Below are 13953 nucleotides of genomic sequence, written 5' to 3'. Positions count from 1 at the left end.
GGCCCCGGGCGTGTGGCACCTGAGATGCCTCTGCCCGGGGTCGCCGTACGTGCCGGTGCCGGCCCCGGGTGCATGGCGCATGCTTGGCCCCGCCCCCAAGCATGTGGCCCGTGAGCGGCCCTGCCCCCATACGCGCGGCGCATGAGTGGCCCCGCCCCCAGGCGCCCAGCAGCCCCAAAACGTTGGGGACCACTGCATTAGGTTCTTTCGACAGGCAATTGAGAGTTAATAACATGCATTTGCAGGCAGTACAAAAACAAGTCTTATCAAGGCAGCACTCTGAAGGTGTGAGTACACATTGTCCCTCTTCTTATTTCTAGATTCTTGGTACATCATGAGGAGAGGGTTGAACTTTTACCCAGCATAACGGAATCAAAACCAAGTTCATCCATGTATAGTTAAACTGATTGACTTTAATGCAGGGCAAGAAACTGTATAGAGTCGCTAAATACCTCCACAATTCAACGGAGATGCTCCAAGCAGCCTCAGGGTACGTCTACACTACAGCGCTAGTTCGAACTAACTTAGTTCGAATTAGTTAATTCGAACTAAGCTAGTTCGAACTAACGCATCTAGAACTAAAAACTAGTTCGAACTAGCGTTTTGCTAGTTCGAACTAGTAAGTCCACATTGAGTGGACTCTGAACAGGGCTTAAGGATGGCCGGAAGCAGTGCCGGCAGGGCATAAAAGGAGGACTTAGAGCATGGAGATGCTGTCTCAGGCTAGCCGAGGGCTGCGCTTAAAGGGTCCCGACCCCCACCCCGGACACACAGTTCTAAGGGGTGCCCCGCTTGCAAAGAAGTTCTGGCTTGGAGTGCCCTGAGTGCCCACACTGGGCACATCACACCACTCGGCCATCAGCCCGGCTGCACTTGCCGCAGGCTGCCATCTGCGGAGAGGGAGTAATTGGGGGGCTGCAGGAGAGCTTCCACCCCCAGAAGCCCGCAGAGCCAGCCCAGTCCTCCCCATCGGGGGCTCGTACCCCATTCCTCCCTCACCTCCTTCCACTTACCCTTCCTTAGCCCCCCTTCTTATTGATGTACAAAATAAAGATAACGTTTCTTCCAACATTGACTCTGTCTTTATTGAAAAAAAACTGGGGGAGACTGGGAAAAGGAGGTGGGAGAGGGGAAGAGAAAGGCTGGGAGAGGGGAGGGCAACTAACATGATCAGGGGTTGGGAACAGGTCCCATATGAAGAGAGGCTACAGAGACTGGGACTTCTCAGCTTAGAAAAGAGGAGACGGAGGGGGGACAGGATAGAGGGCTCTAAAAGCAGGGGTTGGGTGGAGAGGGTGCATACAGAAAAGCTCTTCATTAGTTCCCATAAAGAAGGACTAGAGGACACCAAAGGAAAGGAATGGGTAGCAGGCTTGAAACTAGTAAGAGAAAGTTGTTCTTCTTCCCAAAGCAAATAGTTAACCTGTGGAACTCCTTGCTGCAGGAGGCTGTGAAGGCTACAACTAGAACAGAGTTTAAAGGGAAGTGAGATCAAGTGATGGAGGTTGGGTCCATGGAGTCCTATTAGCCAGAGGGTAGGAGTGGTGTCCCTGCCCAAAGTTTGTGGAAGGCTGGAGAGGGATGGCACGAGACAAATGGCTTGGTCATTGTCTTCGGTCCATCCCCTCCAGGGTCCCTAGGGTTGGCCGCTGTTGGCAGACAGGCTACTGGGCTAGATGGACCTTTGGTCTGACCCAGTACGGCCATTGTAAGCTCAGGGCTCAGGGTCGGGGGTCTCAGTGGACCCCCTTGATTTTCATGCACACCTGGTCCTGGGTGGCCAGGCTGGCAGCTCTCCTGCCCTAGACGGCCACTTTCCTGTGCCTAGTGAGGAGATCGTGGACGAGGTCCACGATGTCCGCACTAGCCCAGGAAGGTGCCCGCCTCTTGCGGTCCAGGGCAAGCTCCCGGGAGCCACCAGCCTGGTCCCGGCAAGAGGGGGTGGGCTGGGGGGCATCGGGTGGGTGGCTCTGTGCCGTGCCAGGTGCAGGGTCTGCTAGCTGGGTGCTGGCAGGCTTGCACCTGGCACGGGCACCGTAGCCAGCCCGTGCCCCTTTAAGGGGTCCGGGGCCGGGAGGGGGGCATAGAGTTTCCCTGGTGTTGGCCAGAGTGGCCACCAGGGAAACCTGGGGAGGGCTAGCCTCCCACTAGTTCGAACTAAAGGGCTACACAGCCCTTAGTTCGAACTAGCTAGTTCGAACTAGGCGTTAGTCCTCGTAAAATGAGGTTTTCCTAGTTCGAACTAAGCGCTCCGCTAGTTCGATTCAAATTCGAACTAGCGGAGCGCTAGTGTAGCGCCTATTAAAGTTAGTTCGAACTAACGTCCGTTAGTTCGAACTAACTTTGTAGTGTAGACATACCCTCAGAGAGTAGCGGAGTTGAGGGGGATTTGTGCACCTTTAAAAAATTCCATCCAAAATGAAATTTAAAACAAAGATCTTGTGCCTAGCAGTAAATCCATGGATATCCGCTTTATAGCATCTCCATCCGTGGGTGTGGATGCACTGGAGAAGCTAAGCAACCCAACTACATCCTACTCCTCTGAGGTGTGTAACTCACACATCTCCTGAGTGTGATGAACTGTCCCATCTAGTGGCATTAAGACCAATAATGAGCCTTCTCTACAGCCTTAGCTAATGGCCCGCTGAATTTTAGCTCATGCGGTAGATCGGTGTTTCTCAAAGTGATCCCCGAAACTATTTTGAGAAAGCTGCTAACTGGCCACGCCGGTGTGTTTATTTACCAGTGCCATGGCCACAGAGCCTCGTGGCTCCCATTGGCTCTAGTTCGTCGTTTGCAGCCAAGGGGAGCAACAGGAAGTGGCATGGCCAGGGCTACCACTTCCCACAGCTCCCTTTGGCTGCAAACATCAAACCAGAGTCAACAGGAGCTGCAAGGCTCCGTGTCTGCAGCGTCCGTAAATAAACACACTGGCGCGGCCAGTTAGCAGCCTTCTCAAAGAGTTTTCATAGGCTACTTTGACAAGCACTGCTCTAGAGGCTCATGCACTAAGCTGCACAGGTCCCAGGTTCGAGTCCACCTATCGGCATTACAGGGCCGTATCTTTTCAAAGGCAGGCCCATTTTGTACAGTGGTACAACATGACATAGCAGGTAAAGCTACAAAAATCACACAGTGTAAGTGGCACATGGATAGATTTAGGCCAGAAAGGTCAGAGATGGCTGGCGCTGATGCTTCTCCCCCCACCCCCAAGCAAAGTTGACAGCTTATCAATTATACAGTACCTGCCTTAAAGCAACATAAAAGGCAGTAACTGTATTTATTATAATTGCTTAGTACATGAATCACCTTGAACGTCAAAGAAAAATAAGCAGTGGGCTGTTCATAAAAATAGCCCTATCAAAAGGAGGAGATCATAGAAAACAGAGATGGAAAAGACCAATTATTCATCTTGCCTCACCATTCCCTCTCCAACCCGTCAGCAGCGAATGACCACAGAGTTCAGATGAGACTAGGGGATGCTGTTGGCTCCATGGAAAACAGTGGATCTTGGATTTTACCCATGAACCTCTATTCTCCACTGCTTCGTCCAGCCTTAAGTCATTCAAATGATGATGTTGCCACACCTTTCCACTGGAGACCTTTCACCAGTCTAACCAATCTCCCTGCTAAGCACATTTTTTTCCTGAAGTCCTTCCTAGATTTTCTAAAAATCAAATTCACTCTTGTGCAGAAACCAGTGCCCCATTCAAGTCTTGTTTTGAGGACTTACCTGGGATTTATTCATGCTTATGGCTTAGGAGGGGACCTTTTGCACAGAGGTCAGTTTCACCCTAATTGAGCAAGTACTGTCACTTACTGGTAACTAGACAACAGCTACAAAAAAAAAAAAGCACCTGACTGCTTTGGCATTTTCTCTCCTTGTCTAAAATAGCCCAAGATTGATGAACATCAGGGCACGTTGCAAATGTGAGAACTGTAAGGAAGGGAATCAATGATGAAAAGAGGATTAGAATTTAGGTTGCCTGGCTCATATTTATGGCTGCAGCCAGGATACATTATAAAGTAGAGTCAAAGGGACCTAGAGTATGTCGATGGGCACTTCCCAGCATTTCTATGCATCTATATAAACTAACTGTATTCAGGTAAATCAATAAGGGCCAGATTCTGCCACCTTTACTCACATAAGTAGTATTTCATCCTGCAAGCATTCCCCTTGCAACCAATGGGACTACTCCTGGAGGAAGATGCCATTCAGCAGGAGCAAGTGTGGCACAAGAGGATTGTTTGATTTTCACTAACTTCTGTCACCTTAGTCAGCCAATTGAGTTACTTGTGTAGCACAAGAATCCACTAATCTGCTAACCAGTTTACTGACCCCCCACACTAAAAAGGTATAAATGAATCAGCTTGCACATGCTTGCAAATCAAGGGCTTTTACGTCTTAGTCTATACATTTATGCACCAAAAGGCAGGGCCAACCTGAGCCATTCACGCCCCCTGGGCCCCAGGAGTGTGGCGCCACCCCCGAGAGTGCGACGCCCCACCCCCAGGCGCCTGGCACATGCATGGCACTTCCCCGGGCGCATGGAGCATGCACAATGCTGCCCCCGCCCGGCCCGACAGCCCCGCACGGCGTTCCCTACAATGAGGCGCCCCGGGCGGTAGCCCGGCTGGCCCGTACCTTGGGCTGGCTCTGTCAAAAGGCTGGCTCATAGACTAGACGATGACATAAAAGACAGCTGTTAAAAAATGAATTGTCCTAATAGTTGGTTGGGGAGAGTTAGTTTTCTCTTTTTATCTACATTTTGCGCACACAGCCCCATGTTAGACATACAACTTGACCACCTTTGTTTAGCTACTGAAACCTGTTTTTGCAGATCTAGGATTTACTTGTCAGTAAGCTCCTCCCAAGTTTGCATTCATAGCAGGCAATAATTTGATTTGAATTAAAGGGTGTTCCTGCTATAAGTTGCCCCGCTATACATCCGTTCCACACTGAAGTCATTGACGCTTGTAGAAACTGATGAGTTATAAGGCCTCCCATTCCCTGCTCTTTAGCGGCACAAAAAAACCCAAAAAACCAATTTGTGCAAATGGAAGTCAGCTGCAGGAAAAATATTCCCTGCTTTCAGTTGCTTTGCTGTAAGTCCAAGTTTTTTGTAACATATCTTGGACTTATAGTGAAGACAACCTGTACACTACTGCAGACCCACTAACATTAACCAAGTGGGGGTGCAATTTACACCACCATAAAAGAGAGCAGAATCTGGTGCACTAATCAAACCAAAAGGAAAACTAGTGATCAGAAACATAGGTTCTCTGGATTTGTAGATACAGTGCCCCGTATAGGAGGACCACACAGATATGGCTTTATATCAGAGAAAATTCTGATTACTTACTTGATCTTCAAGCTGGCGAGCATCTTTTTGTCAATCCTGAAAAAAAAGAAAAGAGCATTACTAAGTATCCAATATTTTGTGATTCATTAGACATTCTAGATTTCTTTTTCTCATATGTTCTTAGGAGACCCAGGGACTGCTGATAAAATTGACTATATCAATGTTCTCCTACTGTAGTTTTATTTACCTGACCTAAGTGAGGTTCATCAGTGCAAAGTCTAGGCCATGAGGCAATTAACTAAAATCCCGAAAGAGAAGGTGCTGGTCAGTTACACCATAATAAAGCAAAATGATTAGGGGGCTGGAGCACATCACCTATAAGGAGAGGCTGAGGGATTTGGGCTTAGTCTGCAGAAGACAAGAGTGAGGGGGGATTTGATAGCAGCCTTCAACTTCCTGAAGGCAGGTTCCAAAGAGGATGGAGAGAGGCTGTTCTCAGTAGTGTCGGATGGGCAGAACAAGGAGCAATGGTCGCAAGTTACAGTGGGGGAGGTCTAGGTTGGATATTAGGAAAAACTATTTCACTAGGATGGTGGTGAAGTAGCGGAATAGGATACCTAAGGAGGTGGTGGAATCTCCATCCGTAGAGGTTTTTAAGTCTCAGTTTCACAAAGCCTTGGCTGAGTTGATTTAGTTGAGATTGGTCCTGCTTTGGGCAGGGGGCTTGACATGACGACCTCCTGAGGTCTCTTCCAGCTCTAAGATTCTCTGATTCTATGACACAATATCCCATGAATTGTTTACTGATGGTACTTAATTCAAAAGTACCATTGTATCATTTAACACACTACACACCACAACTCCAAGCCTTAAACAAATCCTTCTAGCAGTTGCACGTCCACAACTCAACAGTAAAGATGGATTCTGCCTATACTTCTATGGAGAATGAAGGTCCTATGGAATGACTAATTCCTGGGGCTGATGTTCCTAGCTTGGGATTGGTTGTCATAAACGGGGGCTCTCTGGTCCGGCAACCAGGGATGTTTCAGGATTAGAGAGTCCCTGCGCGCTGCAGGTGGGGGGAAAGGAACCCAGCGCAATGCAGCTGGGCTGCCCGGGAAGGCCAGGAAGCCCGCTGGGGCAGCAAGGCAGGGGGCGGAGCTGGCAATACGGGGGCCAGAAATGACCTCCCCTGATCCGGAAAAATCTCTCATCCAGAACCAGTCAGTTCCCAAGGGTGCTGGACCAGGGTAAGCCAACCTGTACTGATCTTTGTACAATCAGGCCCAGCCAAAGAGTTTGCTGGGCCCAAGACAGCACGCTGTGTTTGGCTGAGCCGCATGGCCATGCTGCTCCCAGTCAGGGCAGCGAGTGAGCAACCAGGTGGGCAGGGCCAGGAGCTAGGCAGCGTGGGGCCCTGAATGCACGAGGCCATGGGGCCCTGAATGCACGAGGCCATGAGGCCCTGAATGCACGAGGCCATGGGGCCCTGAATGCGCGGGGGCCAAGACAACCGCTCCGCTCGCCTTGCCCAAAGGCCGGGCCTGTGTACGGTAAATTCTTCTCATCTGCATATCTCAAAGTTCTTTACCAAGGAGGAAAGCATCACGTTCTAAGTGGGGAAGTTAAATGAATTGCCCCAAGTTAGTAGCAAAGGCAGGAATGGGACCCAGGTCTCATGCAGCTCATTTCAAGGCAGCGACTGCAGGACCAAGAGCCTCCTAACACTGTATATTTTCTCAGACACTGACTATAACCAGTGTGAAATGAGACACAAATTCACACTCCTAAATGAATGATGCAGACACCACATCCTAGAGGAGAGCCCATGTTATGCTCCAAAAGACATGTGCATGCTAAGGTTTTATTTTGTGGGGGGCTTAAAATATAGGGAGGAAAAAAGTTCTGACAAAATTAAACATTCCAAGAACATTCTACCAAATCCTAGTAACTCTGACCTGCAACTCCACACTACTGTGGCCAGGTGGCTTGGGAATGTGAAGACAGCAAGACTCCTGTGTTTTATACATAGCTGTGCTACCAATTTGCTTTGTTTCCTTAGACTGTGTGCTTGGATTGTACACAGCTGTAAAATGGGACGGATACATACCCCATCGTGACAGTCTGTACGGTGTAAGTAATGTCTGCAAAATGCTTTGAGATCCACAGAAGAAAGATGACACATTGATCACATAGAACCGTAGTACTCACAAAGTCATCCTGAGTAACATTGTTTTGTTACTAGGTTGCTGATCTATCAGGGTTTGTCTACACAGCAGGGCTAAAGTCAAATTAAGCGACGCAACCTCAGCTATGTCAATTGCGTAGCTTAAGGCGAAATAGCTTAATTCGGCTTTTGGCGCTAATCTACACAACAGGAAGTCTTCCCTTACTCCTCGTGAAGTGAGGGTTACAGGATTCAGAGTAAGAAGTTACTCCAGCTCAACATTATTTTGAAATAAAGGCTTGTAGTGTACACGTGCTCTATGTTAGTCCGAAATAATGCTGCTGTGTAGACGTACCCTATTAGAGAATATACTCACTGAAAGGTGCCCAAGGTTCTATCATAAGGTGGTTTGCCCCGACCCTAACTCCACTCCCTGGTTGGAAAGCCCACAGGCTCCCATTATGCCTAAATACAGTTTCGCAATCACTGGTGAACAGTGTTTCCTGTAAGCTGGGTGCTTGTGCAGCTACTCAGGAGAGATTCAAATGTCACCCAGCTGATTAGCAGAGCACCACTGCTAAGATCTGTTTCGACTGGTGGTGCACATTTGCACATGCCTTGGTGCACATAAAAAATATTCTGTACATGGATGGAAATGATTAACAGGAACATTATTGGTGAGTACATTCTTCCATTGTTTGTTTAAAATTATTTTTAAAACGTATCCAATGAATATAATGTCTTTCGTCTGGCAAAAAAAAATCCCCAGAGCCTAACACCCCTCCCTGATTTACATTCATTCTTATGGACAATTTGGATTTGTTTACCATCATTTTGCTTAAAGTAGCATTTTTCAGGAACATAGCTACGTTAAGCAAAGAGTTTCTGTATTGTCAAATAGCGGCTGGAGCCTGATTCTTAGTGGTTTAAGAGACACCCCTGTGCCCCCAAGACATCATTTATTAATTTGGTACTTTTAATAAGTACTTATCTCCATGGAACACTTATTCAAATAATACTAACATGAACTAAGGCAATTAGCACTAATATCTCAACAGGTAAAATTATGTCTATTGGGATGGCAAACACAGCGTTATCTGTCGTTGAGGCATTAATTCCATTTAGCCAAAAATTAGTTCCTTTTCCAACACGATCACAGAAAATATGTAATGTTGTCAAAATGCTGTTTCCCACGTACTCATCACTTTACAGCACTCCTCTCCCAAAACTGACCTTCCCCCAGAGTGCCTACCGCGTTGGCGGATGATGTAACAGCAGTGCAGATGCAGACTGCGGTTACGCAATACAATTCTAGCACAGGCCCACTGAAGAGGATGGTGTTAGCAACAGAGCAGTCAAACTCTTGTTCAGGCTTTGCAGCATGCAGTCCTACATCTGAGCCTTCCATTCTCACGTCTCAAAATAGTTCAGCGTAAAGCCTCCTTTGGCCCACATTTCTATTACACAATAGAATTCTGCATGCTATCTATTACACAATATTCCACCACCAGTTACAGTAAATGGAACCTTCCCCTGAACTGTGTGTATCCACTTTTTACATTTCCTCCCTTCTTCCATAGAATACCGTATATACTCATTCATTGGTTCATTTGTTTATAAGCTAACCCCCCCCCCACTACCCCTCCCGATGGATAGGTAAAAATGGCAAAACTCTTTCATAAGCCGACCTAGTATTTCAGGATTGGCAAACTAGCCCATCCAGGTAAGCTGTGGGTGCACTGGGATGGTCTGTTTACCTGAAAGACATGCTAGCTGCCATGTTCCACTGCTTCCATTGGCCAGGAACAGTGAACCACAGCCACTGGGAACTGAGGGGCTCCATGCCTACGGACGCTCCAGGTAAACAAAATGTTCCGGTGCTCCAGCAGCTTACCCGACAGGCTGGGAGCCAATGTTTACCAGCCTCTGATCTATAATGACTACATAAGCCCATTGGTAAGCCGACCCCTGACGCTTCACTTTTTTGCAAAAAATATTCCTCTGAGGAATGGGTATATACAGTATTTCCCACGAGCAATAAGAGCATAGTGCAAAGTTAATTCTTTTTCATTGTGCAACTTACAATAACTTTCTTCTAAATCTCTAGATTAAAATTGTTTTAAGACCTGAGGATAAACCAATCAGCAGGTGTGCGACAGTCATCCAGGAAGGATGCAAAGACTGTTGAATCCAATATCAAATCTCCCACACTAACGTCAATGGGCTTCGGATCATACCCACTGAGTCCACCTTTACTGTAAGACTCCACGCAATCAGGGCTCTCTAATGATTATGAAGATCATTTTTCCCTTAGTTCATAGCATCAAAAATGACTGGGACTCATTCAATAGATTCGGATTCTATTTCCCAGACATTGGTTCAGTGGGAAACTGTGGATGACTCATTCATGTCATGTGCCTCGGTTTCCCTTCCTGAAAGATGGAAATAATAATACCTTTGTAAAATATTTTGAGAGCACAAAGAAGAGGGACCAGCTAAGTGCAAAGGGTAGTTGATAGTTTCTGAGTCTCTACAAGTCTAGTCAAAATTCACCTTTTACAAGCCATCCTTGTGATCCTCAGAAAAACATTTAGCAGAGCTGTGTCAAACACGGACAAATTATGCCTCTACACTGTAGTGGGGCAGCTACTGGAGTGGGCGGGGGAGAATTTAGGGAGCCTCTTATGTCCCAGTGCCTTCATGCTCGGTGACAACGTATTTAATGTGCAATCAGTGGGCAGTTTGTGGCACGCATCCCCTCTTGGAGGCTACATCTACACTGCACCTCTCCTGCGCAAAGCTTATGCAAATGAAGTGTGGAGTAAAATATTGCCACACTTCATTTGCATAATTCATTAGGGGCTGTTTTTGCGCAAAAGGCTTTTGCACAAGCCTCTTGCGCAAGAGCTGTTTTTCCTGAAAAAATGAGGAAGCACGGCTCTTGCACAAAAGGGGGGTTTTGCGCAAAAAGGAGTCGTCTACACAGCTCTTTTTGCGCAAAAGCCTTTTGCACAGAAACAGGCCCTAATTAATTATGCAAATGAAGTGTGGTGATATGCTAATCTGTGCTTCACTTGCATAGGCTTTTGCACAAGAGAGGTGCAGTGTAGATGTAGTCTGAGAGGAGGGTGTCTCTGGATGAGGTGGGGGCAAGGCAACATCTCTCCCCCTCATACACACACACACAAACACATTGTACACACCGTCGACGGAGCCATGTAGATTTGTTTGTTTGGCAAAGGGAAATGAAGCCGCGATTTAAATAATCGCGGCTTCATTTAAATTTACATGGCTGCCGCGCTGAGCCGACAAACAGCTGATCAGCTCTTTGTTGGCTCAGTGCGCTAGTCTGGACGCTCCCCTGCCAACATGAAAGCCTTTTATCGACCTCCCCAGTAAACCTCATCCTACAAGGCATAACCGGGAGGTCAATAAAGGGCTTTCAGGTCGGCGCAGGAGCGTTCAGACTAGCGCGCTGAGCCGACAAACAGCTGATCAGCTGTTTGTCGGCTCAGCGCGGCAGCCATGTAAATTTAAATGAAGCCACAATTATTTAAATCGCGGCTTCATTTCCCTTTGCCGATCAGCCTAATCTACATGGCTCCATTAATGGAGCCATATAGTTCAGACACACCCTTTGTGTGGTGTAGCAAAAGCCACAACTCATCACCTCCTGACCCACCCCCACAAGGCTGCGAGCAGAGTGCCCAAGACTTAAGCCTCTCTCCACACTACAGGTTAGCCTAGTGGTGGGCAAGCTGTGGCCCAAGGGCCACATGCAGCCCTTCGGGGCTCTGAGCAGCCCAAGAGACATTTTGTTTACCACTGCCCATGAGCAAGGTTGCCAGATGTGCTGTTTTCCACCCACATAGGTTCTCTTCCTACCAGAATTCCTAACGTGACGCACCCGTAAAGCAACGGCACGTGACGTGAGGTGGGTGCTGATTGTGCACAACGTAGACGGTGAGAGCTGTGTGCTCCCTCTGCAGCCAATCACAGCGCTGCTACAGTTCAGTCGGCACCTCCTACAAATTCCACATACAGACGTGCAGTGGCAAAACTACCCTTGCCTGGGAGACCGTCTTAGCTATGACAATCTTGCAGCCCATTGAGATGAGGAGGGGCCACTAAAGTGGTCCCCTCACTAGCCCAGGTTGCCCATTGCTGGGTTATCCCTGTCAGCCTCTCCCAGACCTCAACCATTGCAGACACACAGCTCGTGGGAACCCCAGCACATGTGACCTGACTCCCCTGAGTCAGGCTTGCAGGGCCAAACCCAGCTGGGATCTCAGAGCTGGAATCTCAGAGCCCGGTCTCCAGATCTCACTGCAGTTACCGGAATCTCTCCCTAGGCTTTCCTGGGCTCTTGAGTCATCCAAAACATTTTCCCTTGACATCTGCTCATCCTCTCCACTCACAGAGAGTGGGCACAGTATTGTTTCTAAAAATAAGCTGCACGCTCCTGGATGAGCTCCAGAAAAGGCAGATTTTAAAGCCTTATTAGTTAGTACCTGATAACGCTGTTCTTAGGTCCTGGAAAAGAAAGTCAAACCCTGAGGCATATTTTTTGGGTGCACCCATCTGCTGCCTCAACTTTTTACTGATGCAAATGAGCTCCAGGGATCGTGGGTACATGAGCTAAAGGATCTGTGCTGAAATATTTATAGACAACACAACAGAGCGGCAGCCAGTGGATGTCGTAGCAAGGCAAATGCGAGAAAGAAGAAAAGAAATCAGCTGCTGTTGTTTTGCTGCCTGGAAAAACAAATGCTCTTAAGGAAACCACAGTTTCAAAGTGACTAGAATTGGGGCTTATTTTAATCAGTAGCCTTTGCGTTCTTTATGCAAGCGTGCTTGTGGTGCGGAACCACAAGGCCACACCATGTGCGGCTGTGTAGGTGCCTTGCTTGCAGGACCTTCCAGATCCTACCACGCACACACAGTGTCACCTGCTGCACAGCACATGTGCACAGAGGTTCCGCCGCCCATCAGCGGCGCTGGAACCGTTTTTAGGGTGGGGGTGTTGAGCAGTGCTCCCATCCTGCACTTACACCTGTCTGTGCCCCTCACTGCCCCAGACTGGGACCACCTGAGGAGTCCTGGGCTGAGGCCAGGAATGGCGCCCCCGAGCCAGCAGCTGGAACCCCGGGAGGCAGCAGAGACCCTGAGGTTGGTGGCTGGGGCCAGCAGCCAAGATCCTGAGGCCAGCAGCCAGGACCCTGAGTGACAGCAGGGCCCCCAGGGCTGGGCTCTCAGCTGGGACCCCAGCACAGGGCAAAGCTGGGTGCAAAGCGTGGGGGCACTTCCTGCACCCCTACTTCCCATGCTTGTGTTGCCAATAGGTCCTTCCACAGCCCTGAAGGCAGGCACACACCACGCAGTGCTCTGGCAGCAATTTAAAGGGCTTGGGGCTGTTGGGCCCTTTTGGATCACCAAGCCCTGGAGAGCTGCCTCCTTTGCTCCCCCTGTCAGAAGGCCTGGTCCCTGGTCCAGTAACACTAAAGTAGACATGACTCAGGAACATCTGAGTATGACTCCTGGCTCCACTGCTAATTCACTGACTGACCCCCCTGAGCTCATCCATGACTCAATTGCCCTCTCTGTGAAATGGGCAGTGTTGTCTTCAAGTCGTCACTGTCACATCCAAGTCGAGTCTCGAGTCCCTAAAGTCACTTTCGAGTCAAATGCCAAGTCGAGTCTCAGGTCTTAATTTAAAAAATGTGAAGTCACTTTTGTATAAGCCATCAATAGCAGCATTTTCATACAATTTTTTCACCAAGCCAATTCAACAAAATTAGCAAGTCTCAAGTCGAGTCTCAAGTCACAAACAATGAACCCGAGTCAAGTCTCAAGTCGAGTCACCTAGGCGACATAAGTCGGACTCGAGTTCAAGTCGTGGGACTCCAGTCAACAACTCTGGAAATGGGAAAATAATAATCCCCCACCTCACAGGACTGAGTTAAGTTCTGTCCAGCACTTTGACTAACCCAACAGAAACAGACCAGAAAGCTGCAATGTAATTGCAAAGGGTCCTGAAACTGACCCTCCAGCACATTCACTCTCTGAAAAAAACCGTGCCATCAGAAAAGGGGAAAAAAACCACATCTGGGTTGAGCCCAGAGCCAGAAATTGTTGCATGCTGGAAGATGAGTTCAGGTCTGGCTGAGAAACTTCACCAATGATAAATCTCATTCACAAGGTTCCCACAGAAAGGGTGTGCCTCGTATTACCAACCTGTCAAGATCTATTGATATACTATTGTGGCAAGATACAAAGATACAGGTGCTGGGTGAAATACCAGATCACTTCCTTTCTGGTAAACAGACACAGAGGCAGCCCTTTTTCACTTAACACTCAGCCAAACATCAGCTCTGGAAATCAGCAGACTATCCTATGGAAACCAGTCACTGAGCTACAATAATGACCGGACCTGATCCTGCGCTACTTACCCCGCTTGGCTGCAGAAGCTCCTAGATTTCTGCT

The 13953-nt window shown here is 48.3% G+C and overlaps 1 protein-coding gene across 4 annotated transcripts in view; it reads right to left on the bottom strand.

Moving 5' to 3' along the window:
- The window catches only part of RAP1GAP2 (RAP1 GTPase activating protein 2), a 373682-nt gene that overhangs the window by 280075 nt on the left and 79654 nt on the right, over positions 1-13953 (bottom strand). For all 4 annotated transcript variants that reach the window (XM_075904877.1, XM_075904876.1, XM_025179236.2 and 1 more), the window contains one exon: positions 5364-5399. In XM_075904877.1, coding sequence (XP_075760992.1) covers positions 5364-5399 — 36 coding nt within the window. The remainder of the gene's footprint in view (positions 1-5363; positions 5400-13953) is intronic.

Source organism: Pelodiscus sinensis, chromosome 21 (assembly GCF_049634645.1).
Source record: "Pelodiscus sinensis isolate JC-2024 chromosome 21, ASM4963464v1, whole genome shotgun sequence".
In the NCBI taxonomy this organism is placed as follows: domain Eukaryota; kingdom Metazoa; phylum Chordata; order Testudines; family Trionychidae; genus Pelodiscus; species Pelodiscus sinensis.
This window is presented reverse-complemented; position numbering and strand designations above follow the sequence as displayed.